This window comes from Leptodactylus fuscus, chromosome 4 (genome assembly GCF_031893055.1).
Source record: "Leptodactylus fuscus isolate aLepFus1 chromosome 4, aLepFus1.hap2, whole genome shotgun sequence".
Taxonomy (NCBI): domain Eukaryota; kingdom Metazoa; phylum Chordata; class Amphibia; order Anura; family Leptodactylidae; genus Leptodactylus; species Leptodactylus fuscus.
The window spans coordinates 192,497,607-192,520,208 of NC_134268.1; the positions used below are offsets into that span (position 1 = coordinate 192,497,607).

General features: G+C 43.6%; 1 protein-coding gene across 1 annotated transcript in view; it reads left to right on the plus strand.

Moving 5' to 3' along the window:
- The first annotated feature begins 569 nt into the window (after positions 1–569).
- UBE3C (ubiquitin protein ligase E3C) overlaps positions 570–22,602 on the plus strand; it is a 76,192-nt gene continuing 54,159 nt past the window's right edge. The window contains exons 1-10 of the mRNA XM_075271518.1: positions 570–644; positions 7,369–7,482; positions 9,426–9,479; positions 10,156–10,230; positions 11,361–11,501; positions 14,508–14,623; positions 16,929–17,086; positions 17,840–17,993; positions 20,681–20,901; positions 22,395–22,546. Of these exons, the coding sequence (XP_075127619.1) occupies positions 7,417–7,482; positions 9,426–9,479; positions 10,156–10,230; positions 11,361–11,501; positions 14,508–14,623; positions 16,929–17,086; positions 17,840–17,993; positions 20,681–20,901; positions 22,395–22,546 (1,137 nt within the window). The 5' untranslated portion in view covers positions 570–644; positions 7,369–7,416. The remainder of the gene's footprint in view (positions 645–7,368; positions 7,483–9,425; positions 9,480–10,155; positions 10,231–11,360; positions 11,502–14,507; positions 14,624–16,928; positions 17,087–17,839; positions 17,994–20,680; positions 20,902–22,394; positions 22,547–22,602) is intronic.

Below are 22,602 nucleotides of genomic sequence, written 5' to 3' on the forward strand. Positions count from 1 at the left end.
ATGAGCGCTCCACTGCAAAGGAACATGGGAAGAATATGCAAATCTGACTTCCATGATGTAATTAGGATGTCCGTGCCTCAAGTATGCACACCAATAGAGGGCGCTGACTGAGGATGTGCAAGTCTGTCTTCCCTGATGTAATTAGGAAGACAGAGTCTCAGACAATACAGTCTATATATAGTAATAGTAATTGTACTATATATGTGGATATACAAGAGTTTGCCCCCATGATGGGCCCGATCATTCTCCTTCACTACTCGAGGTGAGGAGACTTGACCTTTGTAGAGAAGTATCACGTGATACAGAGCGGGTCCTTCACCGCGGTCACGTGAGGAGTAACATCCTACGCCGTCCTATAGGAATGAGCCGCTCGCTAACAGCACTATTTTTTTTTTTCAACAATGCTTTATTAAACACTTCCATGCAAGCAAAAGCCTGGCTGACCAGTGACGTCATTACGCAGCAGGAAGACATATGATTGGCACAGCTCTCCTCCAACCAGAGGTGGGGGATACTTGCCGGTAGCGACCAATGTGCTGAACAGATGGAGCCGGGTTGCTGGGGGCGGGACTTCCGTTGTCAAGGGAAATGTCCGGAGCTGCTGCTGTTTTTGTTGCTGAGTGGTGCCCGGTCTGAGCTCCCAGGTAACGAGTCACCTGTCACAGTGCAGGGGAGAAGGGACCGGCGGGGACAGGCCAGTGTGTCGGCTGCACATAGAGAAGCCACGGTGTCAGGCATATTGCAGCACGTCGTATAGTAAAGCTTTCCTTGTCATGTATCTCTGCTGCTGAGTCATATGTGACAGGGAAACCCCTAAGTCCCCTTAATACAGGAGTAGCCACTCTTCTAAGCCGTGACGTCATGGAGATGACGTCACTGCTGCCCTAGCCTTTGTTCTTTCCTAGCAGCCAGTGTGCAGTAGCCATTGGGATCAGTCTGTCATTTCTGATTAAAGATGATGCTTTTGTTGCTTTGCTTATTGTATTAGTGATGTCACTGTAATAGTCTGATGATGTCACTAGGGGAGATCCGTAACAATATTAGCGCTCGCTGTCATTGGAGGTTTATGTAAAAGTCTGCGATTTGTGCTTAATTCTATAGAGTATAAGAAGCGGCTGTGATATGATGTCATGTGTGTTGTGACGGTGGTGTATGATTTCATCTTTGGCACTGGTTTTACATCATCATCATTATTAGATCAATTTGCTGGATGTGTTACATTATCTGTAAAGGCCCAACCAGACCCCAGAATGGTTTCAGGCTGTTTTTGGTGATGGGCATGGTACCTGGTGTACATATACTACCGTAGCGCAGGACAGTTGGGTGATGCTCTTCCATGGTTTGTTCTTATCTACACGGATGTCTAATTGGAGAAATAGCTAAAAGATCTGTCAAAAGTTGCATCATGTGACCGAAATTGTGTGGTCCATAAATCTGGGTGTCCTATCTAGTCAATAAGATGTACGTATTGTCAGAAAGCTTCTTAGGCCGTGTGCACACACACCAGATTTAGGAGAAGAATCTGGGCCACAATCCTAGGAGATTCCTCTGGCGCACAGTAACTAATGCAAGTGACTGGTGTGTTTTATTTATACCCCGTTCACATGCAGCAGAAAACTGAATGCACTGCAGACGTGAGAGAGGATTTTGTTTTGTCTGTTTTAGGCTTAAGCCCCATGTGGCGTGAACTCAAAAACCGCAGCGTTTTACAGTCCCGGCAAAGTGGATGGGATTCTAGCCAGTGGTAATGCTGCGATTTCCAAAAACTACACGGGGCCTTAGGCTTAGAGGGGTTTTCTGGGACTTATAAATTGATGACCTCTCCTTAGGATAAATTGTCTATCAAGCTGAGTTCACACTGAGTTTTTTGGTCAGGAATCCGCCTCAAAATTAGCCTCCCCATAGAGTTCTAGTGGGAGGCTTTTTTTGGAGGCTGATTTTGAGGCGGATTCCTGACCAAAAAACTCAGTGTGAGCTTAGATTGGCAGGGATCTAACACCAGGGCCCCCACTGATCAGGCTGGGTTCACATCTGCATTGGGGACTCCGTCACAGAAAGTGCTGAAAATCCTCCTACATGGAAGACTTTTCTCTCTGCCACTTTCAGATTGAAAATGACACACCGGTAGACCCAATTATTATTATTGGGGTCCATGTGTGACCGCTGTTATAGTGGTTCGGCTCTCCCAGCTGACCTGAATGAAAGAGACGACAAGTATGACGCTAGCGTCAGCAGTTTATTTCAGCACTTACCAAGCCCAGTGCCGTACATTGTTGCATAATCTCAAAAACAAAAGGAAGATACCGAGTGGCTGTATTGGAACAGTTTGGTAATATAAGAGTAAGGCTCACCTTTATGAGTTGCGATTACACAACTTTTGTATCAGCAGTGGGATCGCTTGACAGATGATCCCTCTCTGAAATGGATGCAGCTGCAGGGTACCTCACGGGTGTATGCAGAATACAATATTTGGCGAGCACGGGTCCTTACTAATCAGATTTTCCACCATAAATCTGTGTATTTGGTCCTTCATTGTATTGTACATTGTAGCATGGTATCACAGCTCAGCCCATTCCCTTGAATAGGACTGAGCTGTGATCAGGCCATGTGACCAGTGAACGCTGCCACTTGGTCATCAATTTAAAATCCCTGGAAAACCCACCAAAGCTAAGGTCATATGCAGTGAATCGCAGCTAAGAAAAACATAGTGGAACAAAATGCAGTGAAAATGTATGGTGTGTTTTTTTTTCTACAGCTTTTTCATTGAGTTTTTTCTGCTTTTCTGCTATTGTAAAATGAAGCTTTTTTTTTTCCGCTGCATTTCTGCAGAAACTAAACATGGGGATGTAACCTAAGGGCGGGTTCTCACTACTGTTGTTAGGGTAAATTCACACGGCATAAAAGGAAGAGGAATTCTTGATTTTCCACCGCAGTATAGCCATGGCTGGTTGACTTTGCGACTTGTCACTGCTGATTGATTGGGCCTAATCAGACAGGAATCTCAACGGAAGAGAGTCCTGCATGCATGTCTTTTTCCTCCGTCTTTCTAGCGAAGAAAGCTTCCGCCATGTTGTTTTTTTTTTTACATTCTGGTGAATGCAGACGGACACCAGAGCGGAATAACAGCATCGCTTCTGCCGCTGCTGGCTTCATGCAGGGCAGAAGCATAGCGATGTTGCTGGCATCTGTGCCGGCATCTACACTCCCCAGCATCCGCCTCTCTATTTCAGGGGATGCCGGGTCTGTATTCACATATGCAAAGCCAAGCGGCGAGATGCTGCTGGCCCTGCGTGCGCGCTCATACACCAGTCTAGCCTTCACAATGCGAATACAGACCAGGCATCCGCTGTAATAGAGAGAGACGGATGTCAGGCTTGTATTGCATTGTGAAGGCTAGACTGGTCTATGAGCGCGCACGCAGGGCCGGCGGCATCTCGCCGCTTGGCTTTGCATATGTGACCCCGCCCACCAATGACGCAACAAAGCTGGAAGACAGAAGAATTTATAGCAACGAAGACTGGTGAGTATGCGACGTGGGACAACCCCTTTAAGGGTATGTTCACACGGAGGAAATGGTTGTGGAAACCTTTTCCGCCTTGTGTACATTCCGCGTGGCTAGCTGCGACGGGATGCCAATGCAACTTCTGCATTCCATCACGGCATCCCGCTCCTGATTAGACTCTAATGAATGGGCCTAAACAGGACGGTGTCTCGAGCCGCCGACGCCGTGGCTGAATCAGCGGCAAGATAGGTCATCTTGCTTCTTTTTTCCGCTACTAGTTAGCGGGAAAAAAAAGTGAGCGGCTCCCATTGAAGTCAATGGGAGCCATTTTTGCAGGCTGATTCTGTGTCAAAATCCGCCTGCAAAAATTTCTGTGTGAATATACCCTTATGGGTGACAATGGGTTCAGTACGCAGCGGATTCTATTTGGGAAAGTCTGAGCCCTATAGAATGACAGTAAGCCCAATGAAGGTGCTGATCTATTGCAGAAATCTGAGTTTCAGCCTAGGGGTTTCCATTTGCCATTGTCAAATCTAATACAAGTGAACTTATGCTTTAGCCTCGTAGCCCTAATCTTACGGGGTAACATTTCTCACTAAGCCAACAACAACATTGAAGTACTGCTATGCTTGTCATTGTCATAGAGGCCACATATAGATATACATAAATAGATAGATTTTTTTATTATCACTGTTGAGATCTCTGCCTGTAATCTGTGAATTGAACCTTAAAGGGTATGTTCACACACATGGATTGTAGGTGGACATCTGCCTCATTCCCCTTCATTTTCCTCCACTGACTAGGCCCAGATGAATGGGTCTAAGCAGCAGGATGTTCCGAGCATGAGTTAGCGACAAGGACGAGCAGAACGCTTTATTTTTTCAGCAGCCTGCTCCGATATCTGCTTCCCATTGGATACAGTGGGAGGTGGAATGATGGCGGAATCTGCTGCAGATTTTGAGGTGGAGTCCGTTGTGTGAAGGGGCCCAAAATGTTTACTGTCATAGGATGAGAAACCTAGTTTAGCAGTTTAGATTTGTAGAGGGTAACTATACCGCTCCAAGGAGACTTATAACGTTGTATACCCAGAGGTCACACTGCATATTTGTCTGTCAGAGTAAAAATACTCCTCATACCATTTTTGAAAAGTATTTGTAGCCAGGGGGGAATTCAGAACATGCAGTAATGCACAGAATATACATAATGTTAAGAGGACGGTAGTTGTGCAGGTAAGCCATTACTATAACTGTCCTCCACTCAGAAATAGCAAATTAAATCCAGGGCCCTACGTTGCGAAAACGCAGTGTTTTGGCTGGGGCAGAAATGCTTTGACAAAAAAACACTAAGGGCTCATTCACATCTGCGCCCGGTCTCTGTTCATACAGGTTTCCGTTTCCTGCACAAAACAGAGGCAGGAGACGGAAACCTGCAGGACTCTTTCATACTCATTCATTTGAATGGGTTTGAAAGATGTCCGGCCGTGAGCGCTGGTGAGCATTTCATGCTCTCCACCGCTAAACCGTTTTTTAAAATCGGACACAGTCGGACATGCAGTACTCTGTGTCCGGTTTAAAAAAAAAACGGTTTTGCGTGCAAAAGACAGAAAGCTTAGAACGGACTCCGGGCGCTAGTGTGAACCTAGCGTCAGTTTTACAGTATCTGCAAAGTGTGTGGGATTCTGGCTAATCCCATCCACCCATTGCTGATAAAAATCTGCAGCGGAAAATCTGCCTTTACGCATGAGCAGCGGAAAAAACAGATCCCATTGACTTCTATGGGTGCCGGCATACGTGCGTATCACATTGAAAGCAATAGGTAAAAAAGCCTCCCATTGATTTCAATGGGGAGCGCGCGTATGTCGGCACCCATACAAGTCAATGGGATCTGTTTTTTACGCTGCTCACGCTGAACGAGTTTTACGTGTCAGAATGAGCGAGCCTTTACTCCGTGTGCAGGCACTCTTAGAGCTGAGCATCATCACTGGCCTGTGAGGAATTCCCAACCTCCATTTAATTCTTGCTGTATTTACCTCTGTGTATTTTCTTTCCCTATTAAATCTATAGGGAAACCCTTCAGACCCCAGAGTATATTAAGTGGAGGCCCAGGTGAGGTGATCAAATCTAAAAAACAGTGTTAGGGGGCATTCGCACTACGTTTCCTGAAGCTTATTCTGAACGTAAAACACGTTCAGAATCAGCAGCGTATAAAGCAGCTCCATTCATTTCTATGGGAGCCGGCATACGAGCGCTCCCCATAGAAATGAATGGGCTGCTTCTTTCACTGCGAGCAGTCCCATTGAAGTGAATGGGAAGTGCCGGCGTATACGGCAAGCTCTACTCATGCCGAGCCGTACACGCCGGCACTTCCCATTCACTTCAATGGGACTGCTAGCAGTGAAAGAAGCAGCCCATTCATTTCTATGGGGAGCGCTCGCATGCCGGCTCCCATAGAAATGAATGGAGCTGCTTTATACGCCGCTTATTCTGAACGCGTTTTACGTTCAGAATAAGCTTCAGGAAACGTAGTGTGAATGCACCCTTACTCACTTCTCCAGGGCTCTGACGCAACTCCCTGCTGCTTTTGGGTCTTCTGACTGATGTCAGGGACTGCTGAGGCCCAATCACTGTCTCAGTGGTCTATGGCATCAGGCAGAAGCGCAAAGAGAACACTGAGTCACACCAAATCCCAGAAGAGGTGAGTAAGGGTCGGTTCACACGGTGGAAAATGGATTCCGCATGTGAACATACTGTGCTGGTAGTCGCGATGCAATGCCGATGCAGTGCACCAGCATTCCACTCCGGATTAGGCCCGAATGTATGGGCCTAACCGGGAGGCGATCTCGCGCTGCGGACGCTGTGGCTGAGTTAGCCGCGGAATCCTCCCCAAGATAGGTCATCTTGCTTCTTTTTTCCGCTACTAGCGAGTATTCGCCCAGCCCTAGTCACAGGTCTGTATAAAAGGGACGTGTCAATAAGCTCTTAGGCCAGTTTCCCTCTCACAGTCTTTGGCAGGGTTTCTATGAAGTGGTTGGGGGGTTAAAATGATGTTAAAGTCAATAGGAAAATATGAATATGTCTACTGTACATACATTATATTCTGATTTGTGTTCTTTTTAGAGTAGGAAACAATGGACTGAAACACTACAGAATATCTGCAGAGAATTTTGGTGCAGAAGATCTGCTGTATTTTTACAGTAGCAGCAAAGTAGAGGAGATTGTAACAAAGCAGATCCGCAGGCGTCAATAAGAAAAAAATATCACGCGGAATCTGTGCGGAAATTGATCCATAGGATGGATTTTAAATCTACATCAAGTTAATTTTATCCTGTGCATTTTCAGCAATGCAAAGGGGAAAATGTGTGGCAAATCGATTGGATATCTGCGCTGAAACACAGTTTTTTTTCTCCTTTTACCGATTTGGCCAACCATGGATGTTGGGAGAGATCAGGATCTCTCAGGTGGATGTCAGCAGCCCAATCCTTTAGTTCTGCCCCAGCTTTCTCCTCTCTCCTAGTTCGGTAGGCATGCACCTTGCACAGATATAGAGGAACAGTCTGAGATAGCTCTGAGTTGAATGAACATTCAGCTGACAAATCTCTATGGTGTATCAACTTCATTACGGCAATAAAATAGGCAATCGGCAGGATTCTGGATGTAGAATTAGATCTGAATGAAGAAGAAAATATCAAGTAGCTCAAAAACTGGAGCAGGAAGATAACGTCTTTGTAAAGCTCTTGTATTTTTTACATGGATTTTAATGGGTTTTTTCTGATCCGTTTGCACAGATGGATAAGAGTAGCACGTGACCATAATTCCACAATGTTTGCTTATTTGGATATTTTCTCACTTTTTTTTATTTTCTCTTAGTGACCCCCACAGAATCCCCATATGTCCTAGATGGGATAAACCGCAGCCATGTTCAGCTTTGAGGGAGATTTCAAAACCAGGCCAAAGGTGTCGCTGGGAGGAGCAAGTAGAAAGGTAAGGAACATCAGTTGTTATGTGTCCAGGGGAGCTGGCGTTTTATAAAGATTTCGATATGTCTAAGTTACGTATCAGAATTTTTGATGGGGGGGGGGGGGGGGGGGTTCAGGTGCTGAAGACCCTCTGTGGTCACTCAGAGGAAATGGCAGACGTGCTTATGCCTCTTCAGCTGTGATCGACTCTTCTTAGAGATTTGGGGTTACTTTTATATGGACTTTGACAGGAATCGGAAACCCGGCAGTCAGTGTCCGACATGTCCGACTTTGTGTCCGGTTTAAAAAAACCCCCCAAAAACGGTTTCGCCGTGGAGACCACAAAATGCTCACAGGCAGACACTTTGCAAACCCATTCAAATGAATGGGTTTGAAAAGTGACTGCTGGTTTCAGTCTCCTGTCCAGTTTCTCGGGCAGAAGATGGAAACCTGCAAAGTGGAGACCGGGCGCAGGTGTGAACCCGCCCTTATTCTGTTCTCTAAGGAGTGTCAAGCACTGCTGATAAGAGTTGAGGAGCGCTGCTCAGTGCTTCTGCCGCTTCATTGTAGTGATCATTGGAGGTCCCAGCACCTAGACCCTGATGATCAAACCTTCTGACTAGAGATGAGCGAGTAGTACTCGATCGAGTAGGTATTCGATCGAATACTACGGTATTCGAAATACTCGTACTCGATCGAGTACCACTTGCTGTTCGAATGTAAAAGTTCGATGCAGAACCAGCATTGATTGGCTGAATGCTATACAGTTGGCCAATCAATGCTGGTTCTTCTCCTACCTTTAGAAGTCTTCTCTGTGCAGCTTCCCCGCGGCGTCTTCCGGCTCTTCATTCACTCTGCCAGGCATCGGGCCTGGGCAGAGCCGACTGCGCATTTCTGCTTGTAGTGCAGGCATGCGCAGTTGGCTCTGCCCAGGCCCGATGCCTGGCAGAGTGAATGAAGAGCCGGAAGACGCCGCGGGGACGCTGCAAGGAGAAGACTGCACGGAGGATCCAGCTCGACCCTCATTGTGGACTTGGTAAGTATAATTTGATCGAACGTTGCCTACCCCGAGCATTTTCCCCCCATAGACTATAATAGGGTTCGATATTCGATTGGAGTAGTTGAATATTGAGGGGCTACTCGAAACGAATATCGAACCTCGGACATTTTACTGTTCGCTCATCTCTACTTCTGACATGTCACTATGAGACAAGCGTTAAACTGATAATTCAACAGTGATGTGCTAAATGTGTGTGCACAGGGGGTAATAGCAGGCGTGGCATGGAGACAGTAACCCACTGAGCACAGAGCTTGACTTGCATGTTGAGTCTCTTCTTCGTGGCTCTCCTATTCTGTTTATAGTTTTCAATTTTGCATTTGCTATTATTTAGAGAAAACCTTGCAATCCATCCTTATGATTTTCAAGAAGATCTTCTAGATGTCCTGTGAGCTGCTTCACCTAAGAGAAGTCTCTGCAGGCATTGTTCCAGACATTGGCACAAATATAGCAGATGACTAGCTATGATTCTCCTGAACAGGTGCCTGTGGCCTTCAGGGTATTTGCAGCTTGCCTGATCATGTAGAATGACATTTAACCCTGATTTACAGACATTTTGGCTTGTTCTCCAATATTGATCGGTAATAAATGCTGATATTATTGTGTTTATTAATAGTGTCACTTGCTTTATGGTAGTTTTGTCTTATGAGCTTGGATCTATATGGGTAGATGTGCAAATCTGCAGCTAATCCACATCAAAATCCGCATGTAGTACATGTGGTTTGTGATGCTGATTAAATGCCAATTCCACTCCTGTTGAATTCTGCATCTGAATTTGCTTCAGGGTTTCTTTCAGGTCTTTTTATTCAGTCAGTTCTTACCTAATGGAAACTTCATCCTGAAAGGTCACAATAAGGTTTGTATCTCTAGTTAATGTCTTTGATAACATTATACTATATTTTATTTTCTAGGAAGAAAAAGCCTCTCTACTTCATCGAACCCAGGAGGAAAGGCGAAAGAGGGAGGTAGGATCATAGAAAATTACAGTAAAGCAGTGTGTCTGGTGCATATCTAAAAGTAACAGGGTTGTCCAAGGCTACATATTGATGTCCTGTCCTTAGAATAGGTCATTAGTATGAGATAGATGAGGGTCCGATACCCCCACTGTTCAGCTGATATCACAATGTAAGAAGATAACTCTGTATACGGTGGTGGCTGTGCCAGGTTCCTGCAATAGTACCGCATGGCCCCTACACTATGAGTAGTACCGTCTGCTCCTGGCTCCGTACACTGTGCACATATCCACAGATTGTGGGACTTTCAGGTGTTGGGCTCTCACCAATCACTTATTGACCTATCCTAAGAATATGTTGTCAGTTTGTAGTCTAGGACAACCCCTTTTAAGTGATTCCCTAATGTGAGTGATCCTCTAAGTGTATGTGGCTGCTCCTTGACTTGGCTGAATGTGATGTGTAACCCTTTGATTTAGTCAAGGGCTGAATGTGAGATGCCCACATTATATTAGGGCTGTTTTCAGAGGCATTTTGATTGCTACTTGTGGCTGTACCTTCAGTCTGTTATCAAAGTTATGATCATATTCTTTACCAAACCATAAAGCAGAGAAAACTGAAATACTTCTACAGTTATTTTGTCCTTTTATTGAAGCCTGTTTTAATGATTTTTTATTTTTTTTTTTTACAGGAAGAGAGGAGGAGACTGAAGAATGCAATAATTATACAATCCTACATAAGAGGCTACAGGGATAGAAAACAGCAAGTATGTATTTTCCTGTACACTTACACTGTATTTATCATTTAGAGAGATCCCACAAACAAGACTTATCGCCTATATAAGCTTCTAATCACTTGGAGTCCCATTACTGATCATGAGAATGGCAGTCCCCTTTAGGCTGGTCTTCCACGGCTGTTATGTAAGTCCGCAAATGGTCCACAATTAAGGGTTTTCAATTGCGGACACATTATATTCAGTGCGGCCTCTTACACCACCAGATATTTTATCCGTGGTGTGGCCGGTCTGCAACCATGGTCCGCAATTTATAGGACATGTCCGTAATGGCTGTGAATTGCGGCACTGCACGGACTCGCCAATAGAACTCTATGGGTGAGTGCGGCAGGACACGGATGTCTGCGGAGTCTATGCTGCCGATCAGCAACTAGCGGACCGTACATTCAATACGGTCGTGTAAGACCAGCCTTGGGGTTGAGGGAACGGGAAAGATCGGATCCCGATTGTCGATCGAAAATCAGATTTTAAAAACGATCCTGAAATCTTAAGATCGGCTCAATCCGTCCCCTTGTCTGAACTGAGCGTGCATAGGTGCTTTGCTCCATTCAATTTCAATGGACTATTGAACATAGCCCAGCAGTGGCACCCTCAGAGGTCAGATGCTTCTACCCTCTCCTATGTATAGCTTATAAGACTACACATGGGACAGCTGCTTTAACAAAAAAATTATATTTTGTGGTTTTAAACATTCTATGTAATTCCCATTACTATTCACATTTACTAGACTGACCAAGCAATAAGAATAATATTGCGTACTGTAGGATGTAAAACTCTATGGGGAGAATTTGACATTGCCATGATTTTTGGTGGTTGCACTGATTCCAAATCTACAGGTACTTGAAATATGAACCCACCGTTGATCCCCTATACTTTACACTACAAACATCTGCTCATAGAGGGTGCCGTGTATAAGCATATGAACATAAATACAGCAAAAAAAAAGACAATAAGCCGTGTATCCTGTTGGATTTCTCCTACCAAGATGCATAAATGCTTTGGTGCTGTGCGTACCTCCTGACATGCCCAGCACATCCTATACATTGTGCCGCCAGACTAACAAACGTGATGCTGATGTCGGGCTTATTCTTTCTCATTCTCAGTACTCCATCCAAAGAAGCGAGTTTGATTTCTGTGCTAACTCCGCTCCTTCCAGTGTCCCCTCAGCAGATGGAAGAAGCCTTACACTTCTTGTGCGGAAACTGCTCTTTTTTTACAGACAGGCAGAAGATTCTAAGCGTTTGGTAAGGACAATTAGAAATCCTATCCATCTAATAAACTTCCCAGTGAGGCCTTTTTGGCGGCTATATAATGTTTGTGGGTACTGTGTGCAGTTTTCTGGTACGGCTTATTCACTGCTATACGAAATGTAATTTTAACTTTCCACACTCCATTATAAAATGATATTGGTAGATTTTTTTCTGTTAATTTTATAGCACCAACATATTGGGTAGTGTTTTACGAACATTGTCAGTCATTGTCTCATAAAAGGCTCACTATCTACGTTTCCTATTTGAATGTCTTTGGTGTGTGGGAGGAAACCCAACAAACACAGGGACAACATACAAACGCGTTACTGTTCATTTGTTGTATTGGATGACAGTGCTCAAAATAGTGTGAAAAAAAATTGTGGATCTTTACTAACCACTGCTAAGCTGTCCATACACGTTAGTTATCTGTTAGCGAGCACATGTTATATTTCCCAATCCCCCATATACATACAAGATGACCTTGGACAAGCATGCATGTGTTCCCATTAGGATGAAGGGAATAAATCACTCTCAGAAACCTCTATAGAGGCTTATCTCCTGTGAGAGCAAAGGCTCGGATACAGTGGGGCAAAAAAGTATTTAGTTAGTCACCAATAGTGCAAGTTCCACCACTTAAAAAGATGAGAGGCGTCTGTAATTTACATCATAGGTAGACCTCAACTATGAGAGACAAAATGAGAAAACAAATCCAGAAAATCACATTGTCTGTCTGATTTTGTAAGAATTTATTTGCAAATTATGGTGGAAAATAAGTATTTGGTCAGTAACAAAATTTCAGGGTTGAGATCTGGAGACTGGCTAGGCCACTCCAGGACCTTGAAATGCTTCTTACAAAGCCACTCCTTCGTTGCCCTGGCAGTGTGCTTTGGATCATTGTCATGTTGAAAGACCCAGCCACGTTTCATCTTCAATGCCCTTGCTGATGGAAGGAGGTTTGCACTCAAAATCTCACGATACATGGCCCCATTCATTCTTTCATGTACCCGGATCAGTTGTCCTGGCCCCTTTGCAGAGAAACAGTCCCAAAGCATGATGTTTCCACCCCCATGCTTTACAGTAGGTATGGTGTTTGATGGATGCAACTCAGTATTCTTTTTCCTCCAAACACGAAAAGTTGTGTTTCTACCAAACAGTTCCAGTTTGGTTTCATCAGACCATAGGACATTCTCCCAATACTCTTCTGGATCATCCAAATGCTCTCTAGCAAACTTCAGACGGGCCCGGACATGTACTGGCTTAAGCAGTGGGACACGTCTGGCACTGCAGGATCTGAGTCCCTGGCGGCGTAGTGTGTTACTGATGGTAGGCTTTGTTACATTGGTCCCAGCTCTCTGTAGTTCATTCACTAGGTCCTCCTGCGTGGTTCTGGGATTTTTGCTCACCGTTCTTGTGATCATTTTGACCCCACGGGGTGAGATTTTGCTTGGAGCCCCAGATCGAGGGAGATTATCAGTGGTCTTGTATGTCTTCCATTTTCTAATTATTACTCCCACAGTTGATTTCTTCAATCCAAGCTGGTTGCCTATTGCAGATTCAGTCTTCCCAGCCTGGTGTAGGGCTACAATTTTGTTTCTGGTGTCCTTTGACAGCTCTTTGGTCTTCACCATAGTGGAGTTTGGAGTCTGACTGTTTGAGGGTGTGCACAGGTGTCTTTTTATCCTGATAACAAGTTTAAACAGGTGCCATTACTACAGGTAATGAGTGGAGGAAAGAGGAGACTCTTAAAGAAGAAGTTACAGGTCTGTGAGAGCCAGAAATCTTGATTGTTTGTAGGTGACCAAATACTTATTTTCCACCATAATTTGCAAATAAATTCTTACAAAATCAGACAATGTGATTTTCTGGATTTGTTTTCTCATTTTGTCTCTCATAGTTGAGGTCTACCTATGATGTAAATTACAGACGCCTCTCATCTTTTTAAGTGGTGGAACTTGCACTATTGGTGACTGACTAAATACTTTTTTGCCCCACTGTATGTTGGAATCAAACATGGCTGACTTATGTTTACCCTCCAATCTTTCCATTGGCCAAGCGTTGGAGGATTCCCAAGATGCTTGGCTGGTCCCACTCATAGGCAGAATTTTTTGGCATTCGTCTTTAATAGGGATGCCTCTGTCTAGCCAGATGTACCTTATGTATATCCACATGTGCCATTTGAAGCCATAGAGCTTGTACCCGGCAGCACTGTTTTCAGGCTGTATTGATGTCATGTTACTGTAATATGTAGCCGGATACATGAAAGAAATGTATATTGCTGCAGATATGATGGCACATAATTGTTCTGAAAGGACATAGGATATCTGATGGACACAGCTAGACATGAATGCATTGATGTGTGCCAGTTTCTGTTATACCCTATGTACCAGTGGCATGAGGTTTTGTTGGATAATAAAATATCCGATCTGTGTTTACCCTGGGACCCTTGAGCTAATTCTATCCAAATTAGATTGTCAGAAAAGTAGACCTGGACAATACAATGTTAGTAGAAAGGCCTACTTTAGATCAGTGCTTACGTTCCAAGGATTTTCTAGTAATGTATTTAGATGTTGGGAATTCCTGAAAAACCCATTTAGTTTGCAAATTTGACTACTTTCCAAGATCAAAAAAAAAATTGGGATAGTCAAAATAAGAAAAAATCCCATTACTCACCACCAGATAGAACCCAGCATCCGCTCCATTGCGTTCCGCTGGTCTTTGTTAATTGTGCGGCAGCAGTGACTGCTGACACCTGACTACTCACATGGGCATGTCAACACTGCCGCACAGTAAGCAAAGACTGGGAAGAAGGTGAGTAATGGGATTATTTTATAGCAGTTCCTCCCTTTGGTCCAGCTTTTGAGCTAAAAAAAAAATAAAAAAAAAAAAATTAAAAATTGTGATCCGCCTACAGGAATAAATTGCATTTAATACCAGGAAAGGTATACATCCGGAGACTAATCAGTTAACCTCTTTTTTTTTTTTTTTTTCTCCTCCTCATAGATTTGGATATGTCAAAACTTGATAAAACACAATTCTCAGTTTGTAAAGCAACTCACTGGCCCCGACAGACTGACTTGTCTGTATCAAATCAAGAGGCTCTTAGGGTTATGCTGTAGGTAAGTGAATCTCAAGCAGCACTTAAAGGGGGTGTCTGTGATAAATGAAAAACTCACTGTGGGGCAGGAGTTGTGTAATACAAAAATAATAAATTAATAATAATAAATAATAATTATTATTATTATTAATTAAAACATTTTAAAAAAGCTGATGCTAGTCTGTTTTTCCACTTGGGTGATGCGTCTCCTGTTCCCTGTTGTGCACAGACTGAGCTGGCCTGGCTTGAAGTGAAGAAGCTTATAGATGACCACTGTGGCAATCACTGGCCTCAGCATCACATTTTTGGTACTAGTGACATATCAGAAGTGATGTCATCGGTACCCAACATGTGACTACTGAGACCAGTGACCGGCCACAGTCGTCACTTGAGCTTAGTCACTTCTGGCCTGGCCAATTCAGGTACTTTGGCACCAGCTATAGGTTTCTTTGTTGGATTTTTCATTGTGTACCTCCTTATTGTAAAAGTGAAGATAATTGCTAGAAATGCAGTAGCTTTATGAGAGTCTGTCACTAAAACTCAGCATAGCATCTCAAACTAGCCCTTCGGATAGATAGGTTAGGGTCTCATGTTTTTCCTTGGTGAATCGCTGCCTATGTTGTCGAGATATCAATGTTTTGAGATCAGTAGTGTCTGGAACTGCAGCCCCAATCCCACTTTCTTGTATGCAGGGCTCTTTACAAGCATATACCTAGTATATGGCTTCCGGCAGCCGAAATACCTGATCGGGACACGGTCGTGGTGTTGGACCCTGAGTGATCTGATACTGATAACCTATCCTGTGGATAGGTTATCCTTATCAATTACATTCAGAACCTGAACAGCCCCTTGTAAGCTCTGATTGGAAATACAAAGGAGCTATTAAAGTGTTATTCCAGCAACGTTGTGTGGACACGTTAGCTCCAGAATTTTAATTATGAAGATGGGAGAAACAGCTGAGAACTCAGGTCTTATATGGTCTAAGCAACTGTACGATGGGGACTTCTATTGCAAAGCTCCTACACGGCAGGATGGCCAGTGCTTCTGGCTGAGTCTCCCAAAATCCCTTTAAAGCCAGGTTCACACGGGGTTTTTCGGTCAGAATCCGTGTCAAAATCCGGCTCAAAAAACCACCTCCTATTGAATTCAGTGGGTTCCTTTGAAGCAACATGCGGAATCCGCCGCAGAGTTCACTGTGCGACACCTCCCTACCGACTAGGTCCATTCATTTGGGCCGAATCCAGAGCGGAATATCGCGACTGGATGCCTATGCACTGCACCGGCATCCAGTCACGGCTAGCAGTTTTTAGAACCGGATTCTGAGGCGGCCTCTGCGTCAAAATTCGTTCCAAAAAAACCCCCGTGTTGTCCCAGCTTAAGAGTGCTATTACACATACAGGTTTTATTCGTGTTAACACATGCAGTTTTTGAAACCACACATGCGTCTTGCATTTTTGATCAGTGTTACTTAATTTATTGCTATAGGAAAGACAACGCGAGTGTAAAACAAAATCTCTGTATTACCCTTAAAGCCCTACTCATTCAGCAAAGAGTTACAGGGCATACTAATACAAAGTAATACAATACAATACAATACAATACAAAGTAATACTAATACAAAGTAAGCCTTGCACTCACTTGCCAAGGTCATTATTCACTGAACGGTGACTAGGGTGGTCACACGTTTGGCAGACTGACTTGATGATTTACACACCGGCCACTGATTGTTATGTAGGTCTATGAGAGCATAAGATTCAGGGTCTCATAGGCTTACGCAGGAAAAATGGCTGGTGTGGGAATTGGCAGGTCAGTCTGCCGATCACATGACCAGAGGGGTCACCTTTCGGAAAATGAATAGAGTGAGCAATGCACTTGGTGAGCGAGTACATTGTTCAATTTGTATTCGTATTCCCTGTAGTACAAAAGTGTTAAAATTTTTTTGCGTCTAGTGGGGCAACCCCACTGACAAGTTAATATTGCTAGCCACGGCCGCTAGAACTAGAACCGCTCCATGAGAGTTGAGCTGCAGTAACCACTAGTGCCAGATGTTAACCCCACTGATCCGATATTGATCGTTCCTAAGGATAACTCACCAGGTCAGCAATTGCAAAAGTCACCTGATTATTATTATTTTTTTTTTTGTTAGTGGTTGAAGAGGAACATATTGCTTAATATCTTTGATGTAAATTCTGCAGTGTGTTCATTCCATGTGTCCCCGCTTTAAGCTGCCAATGGTGGCCTGAACGTAACCCATTACTGGAGACACGCTTTATTACTGCATGCTTTTTATTGATTTACATCTGTTCATATCTTCCTGGGCCATACAGGTTATTACAGCAGTGCCATGATGACAGTCTCAATGTTGCACTACCCATGAGAATGGTTGAAGTCTTCTCATCAGAAAACACTTACTTACCTGTCCTACAAGATCCCGTGACCGTGGCCTCCTTAGTTGAACAAATTTTGCACTACATGATTCAGAAAGGTTGGTAATTTGTTCAAGTGGTGTTTTCTGTTTTTTTTTTTTTTTTTTTTTTTTTTACATATCTAGGTGTGTCTAAGGCCTCATGCAGACGACTGAGTGAACATTCAGTGTACATGCTGTGTTTTTCACGGCAAGCACACTGTCCCATTCATTTGTATGGTCCCATACACACAACTGTGTATTTTCACGGTCCTGTGTATGGGGTCATGATCCTGAGCAAAACTCAGCACAGGTCCTATTCCTGTTTGTTTTGCAGTCTGTGCTTGACCTCAATGAATGGGGCCATGGAGGCACAGATGGCACGTCCATGTGCCATCTTCACCGTTCAACCACATCCCAGTTACACGCACTCGTGTGCATGTCGCCTAAATACTTGTTCACACTTGCACCATGGGATATGTCATAAATGTGCATGTCATAAATGTGCATGTCGCCTAAATACTTGTTCACACTTGCACCATGGGATATGTCATAAATGTCATATAGATGCCAGAGGAAGGGCTCGCTACCATTTCCAACTACCATGTAAATGAATAGGTAGACCATTGCTTGTGTTACCATCTCTCCTTCATCACAGCTGTGAATGGAGTCGCCGTATTGGGCATTTATGACAAGTCCTGTGGATATAGCCATAAGTGCCAAGATGAGAAATAAAATATATATGGAATCCTATGGCAATTGTAGTAATAATAATATATCATAAAAAGGCCTAATATCTTAAGCATTTATTAATCGAAATCTTCTTTCTATCAGGTTACTACCGGTCACTGTTCTTGCTAATAAACAACAAGCTTCCCTCCAGCATTGACTATAGCGACGTCTCCAGAGTCCCTATTGCAAAGATCCTGTTAGAGAATGTCCTGAAACCGCTGCACTTTACATATAGCTCCTGCTCTGATGGTGCGAGGTAAGACATGCGCTCATCTCTGATATACATTCACTTCTTTCTTGCATAATGTGAAACTTTGCCTCAGTCTGCATGGACAGTATCCCCATTGAGGGTACTATAGGGTCACATCATTTTTACCTCAGTAGTCGATTAGACTATTTTGTCTGGCAAAAAAGACAGAAAGAAATTGAGGGCAGGTCAATAGAACAGAATTATTTATCTCCCATCCTGGAGGGAGTGGTAGTCATACAGTGTGCGCATCACTCCAATCAGATTACTTCCATTGAAATAAATGGACTGACACACGCACTGCCCGACCTCCATACAGAATGGGAATAAAAATCCCCTATTCTCCTCAGTGGTGTGGGCCTAAACAGCAACACCTCCACCGACCTTCAAGATATTCTCTGTTCTGTGAATGACAGAATCTACCACTGATTTTGTGGTGGATTCTGCCCCAAAATCAGCGGCAAATTCTACCTTTATTCTGCCTCTCATTGGTTTCAATGGGAGGCAGAGATCAGTGTGGAACGCTGAAAAGATAAGTGTCCTGCTCGATCTTGACGTGGATTCCGCAGCTTGAGACTCCTGGGCTGTATTATTGATGGAAACCACAAACGATTGCTGATTCCCTGCCGCAAATTCCTCTCCGTTTTCTGACGCCAGAACGGGGCCTGGGCTTATCAATTGATGACCAATCCAACTGATGCCCTCGCTCTATTTGGATGGATCGCCAGTGTAGAAAGTGGCTCCTTACCTAGTTACTTTGGTGCGTGCTTTTAGTAGAACACTTCCCCTGTTGTAGCAGCTCATGGACGTGTATGGCTACCCACATTGTCCTAGATTTGACAGCAGATCTGGGGGATTTCTAGCAGCCAGGCCATTCAGCAGAATGTCAGGGCAGCTAGCTCTAGGGAATGAGTTGCTCAGATGAGACAAACCCTGAAAGATGGTTGATATTGGTGCCTATTCCTCCAATAAGAAAGTATGTGTAAGTGAGGAATTGATCTTAAGATTTGACCTTGAAAGTGGTGTTTGTTTTCTGAGTTTCCAGTCCTATGATTTATCCTGCTCCTCTGCATAGACTTAGAAAGTCATTCTGGCTGCCATACTGTGTATTTGCATTTTCTTGAGTTTAATGTAAGCCCGAAAGTTATAAATGATGAGTAATCCTCATGTTTTACATCAGCTGAAATGCCGCACAATTTATACTGATTACTTTAGGGTAGAAGATTAAGAGACATACGTTCTGTGTATCCACGCCACCGCTCTGGCAGCTTTTTGGCAATGGGAATTTCATCAAGAGAATTATTATCCTTTAATTTAATTTGCAATTTTGCCAGCGCTGTCCCCGCACACGGTCAACTATTTCCAAAGCATGTGGTTATGATATATCATGTGATAAAATTCTGGATTTTGATCAGTGAATCGTGATGAGGAGGCCCAACATAAATGGGGGTCATTACCGGTAAACTACAAGTGGCATTTTGTGTCTCTTCGGTAAAGGCATCTTAGGTTGCACACGTTATGTATTAGGCACTAACAACGAGAAAGGTTTATGAAAACGAGTGCAAAAAAAAAAATGCAAAAGGTCATAGTCAAAATACCTGGTGATCTTCTTTCCTATGCAACATTTAGGAGAAAAAAATTCCCATCCCAGCATTTCACATTGATCTATGCTACTTGGCAAAATCTACATAAATGAACATGAGGTTCTTAGTATTCACGGTGCCCACTGAGCAATACCACAGCTGTCCGGCTAGACCCAAACAACCCCACAGGCTCAGCCCCACAGCAATGGTAAACACATACAGCACTCTCAGAAAGTTCACCTTACCATATAGCTTCAATCAGAGGACCCTTGGGGATTGCAATGCAACCATCACAAAAAAGTTGATCAGTATTTGACTCTTTTGCAGCTAAAAGCCTTTGGATCAAAATGTGACTACATTCACTAACATGAGTGAAGGAGCCGTAGGGTGTCATGACAATATTTTGGTGTTCACAGACAAAGTCATCGTGTGGCCATAGTCTTAGGAGAAAAAAAAATAAAGCATAGACTGCCCATCCCAGTATTATACACTGATATATGTTTCTCAGCAAAATCTACAAAAATGAACACAAGGTTCATACTGTAGTATACATAGTGATACATATTGTTCTTGTCTGTTCTTTTTATTCCCACACATCTTAATTTCTGTTAAATGGCCGACAGCTCAGACTACTCTGTTCACACTGTGCTTTGGTAGTCTAAGACACTCCCCCTGCTTACGTCCAGTCCATCCAAGAGTGGCGGGGGTCAGAGCACACTGTGCCTAGCCTGGTCTGAGATGTTCCACTACTCCTGGATGAACCAGCTGACAGCGGGGAAATGAATCTGAGGGTATGTTCACACGGCGCAATTTGCATTCCACTCTGGATTAGGCCCAAATGAATGAACCTAATCGGAAGGGAGTGGCGCACCACGCATGCCACGGTTGATTCAAGAAGGGTCATCACGCTAGCTAGTAGCGGAAAAAAAAGAAGCGAGCGGCTCCAATTGAAGTCAATGGGAGCCGATTTTGAGGCGGATTCCGCGTCTAAATCCGCTGCCAAAAAACTCAGTGTGAACTGACCGTTAGGGTTGCTTTGTAGGTTTGCTTTTTGGTTATGTATGACCAGAGCTGTACTTTCTCCTAAATACTGTATGCTCTTTTCATGTCTAGGCAACAGGTTTTCTCTGCCTTTACCAGAGAGTTTCTGGCTGCACCTTACACCGATCAGATCTTCCACTTCATCATTCCAGCATTGGCGGATGCGCACACCGCTTTCCCATACGAACTGTTCCTGAATGCATTACTAAAGGAACAGCTTCAGTGCCATCTGAGATGTGACCAGACCCCTTGGCTTTTCTATTTTGTGCTTACAGTTGGGGAAACATACCTGAGTAAGGAATGAAAAAATATGTTTGCCTTTATTTATTGCTTCAATTTTCCGATTTGTTTTGGGCTATTGCAGCATGCTTAAATGTCACACCCATCTACACAAGCACATATTCTAATTTTCTCAGTACGTAAAGCAATGCAGGTCTTGATTTAAAATGTATTTACTATTTTGTTTGCACAGCTCCTATGCAGGCTCCATGGTAACAGACGACAAACTGTGTGTAGTCTGATCCTGCAGTCATAGTCTTTTCCATCTTGTAGGAAAGGTATGTTAGCACAAAGTAAGGTATAGGTGGAGAAATTAGGAGATTGCAGGACTCAAGGATGAAACCACATAGAATTGGCTTGCCGTCCGTTACTGTAGAGACGCATAGTCTGCATAAGAGTTATTGAAATTAATAAGAAGATTTTTAATCAGGACCTATTGCATATGTTGCTTTATTTTTCATTTTAGATTAAGTTAAACTATTTACATGTTCTCATAGTTGTGCGGTATTATAAACTGCTAGAAAGCCGACTGCACCAAATTCAGTACGCTGTCGGATTTGCTGTTATGTGCTCTGATGCTAGAGATATCTGTGCTATTAATTTCGGCACCGATATCTCCCCTCTGTCAGAAGGACGGGCCTTATAGCTCAATGTCTTCGCTGGGTGGTAAGAAATGCCCCTCCTGACAGTACAAGGCTATCTTAGAGTACTGTCAGGGGTGTTCCTCATAACCCAGCGATGATGGTGAGCTGTAAGGCCCGCCCTTTTGACAGTGGAGAGACATCGGTGTCGAAATTAACGGCACAGATATCTGCAGCATCGGAGCTCATAAGAGAATAGCCGACATTTCGCTGAATTCAGTGCACTGTTGGCTTTCTAGTGGTATATAATACCGCACATCTGTGAGGGCATGAAAGGTCCTCTTGAAAGATGACTATTGTTGCTGTGTCTATGTAATAGTTTTCACTCATAGTAGTTATTTCAGGACCATTGTTACAGGACTTTCAGAAACTTCTCCTATCCCCAAAATTTTGCAGCGTATGGCTTTGGTGAAATATCCTTTGGATTAGTGTTAGATATCGGTTAAGTTCACATTTCCATTAATAAAGTTCATTGCTGTCATCTGCGATAGGATGAGATCAACAGGATTACATAGCGCTGCAATGTCAGAAGAATATAGAACGCCTCCTGTCTGCATTCATGCCAGTGTGAAAAACATGAAGCATTCTTCCATCATGTGTGTTTACTTCTCAGACAGAAGAATAAGTGCGTGCAGGATTTCTTCTTGCATCTGAAAAGTAAAAATCATGACCGAAGAATACTTCCATCGTGTTTTTACACTGGAGTGAATGGAGCGCGGTTAAAGTCCGTTGCGCTCATCCTATGATTAGCTTTATTAATGGAAATAAGAACTTCACCCAAGTTAGGCTATGTGGAGATAACTCAATATTTTCGTGTATTACAGTTATTATTGCCCTCCGCCTGTCACTTTGGTCTTGTATTTCAGGCACCCTATCAGAAGAGGGGATGCTCGTATACCTGAGGGTACTTCAGGCCTTTCTCTCCCAGTTACCAGTCTCCACTGTTGCAAATCAGCAAGAGCTTGCCAGCGACTCTGAAGATGATGATGAGGATATCAGCAAAATGGTCACCACAGTTGTAAGTGATTTAACCCTTTATGTTCAAAGCGCAGCTAAAAACTAAGACTACACAAG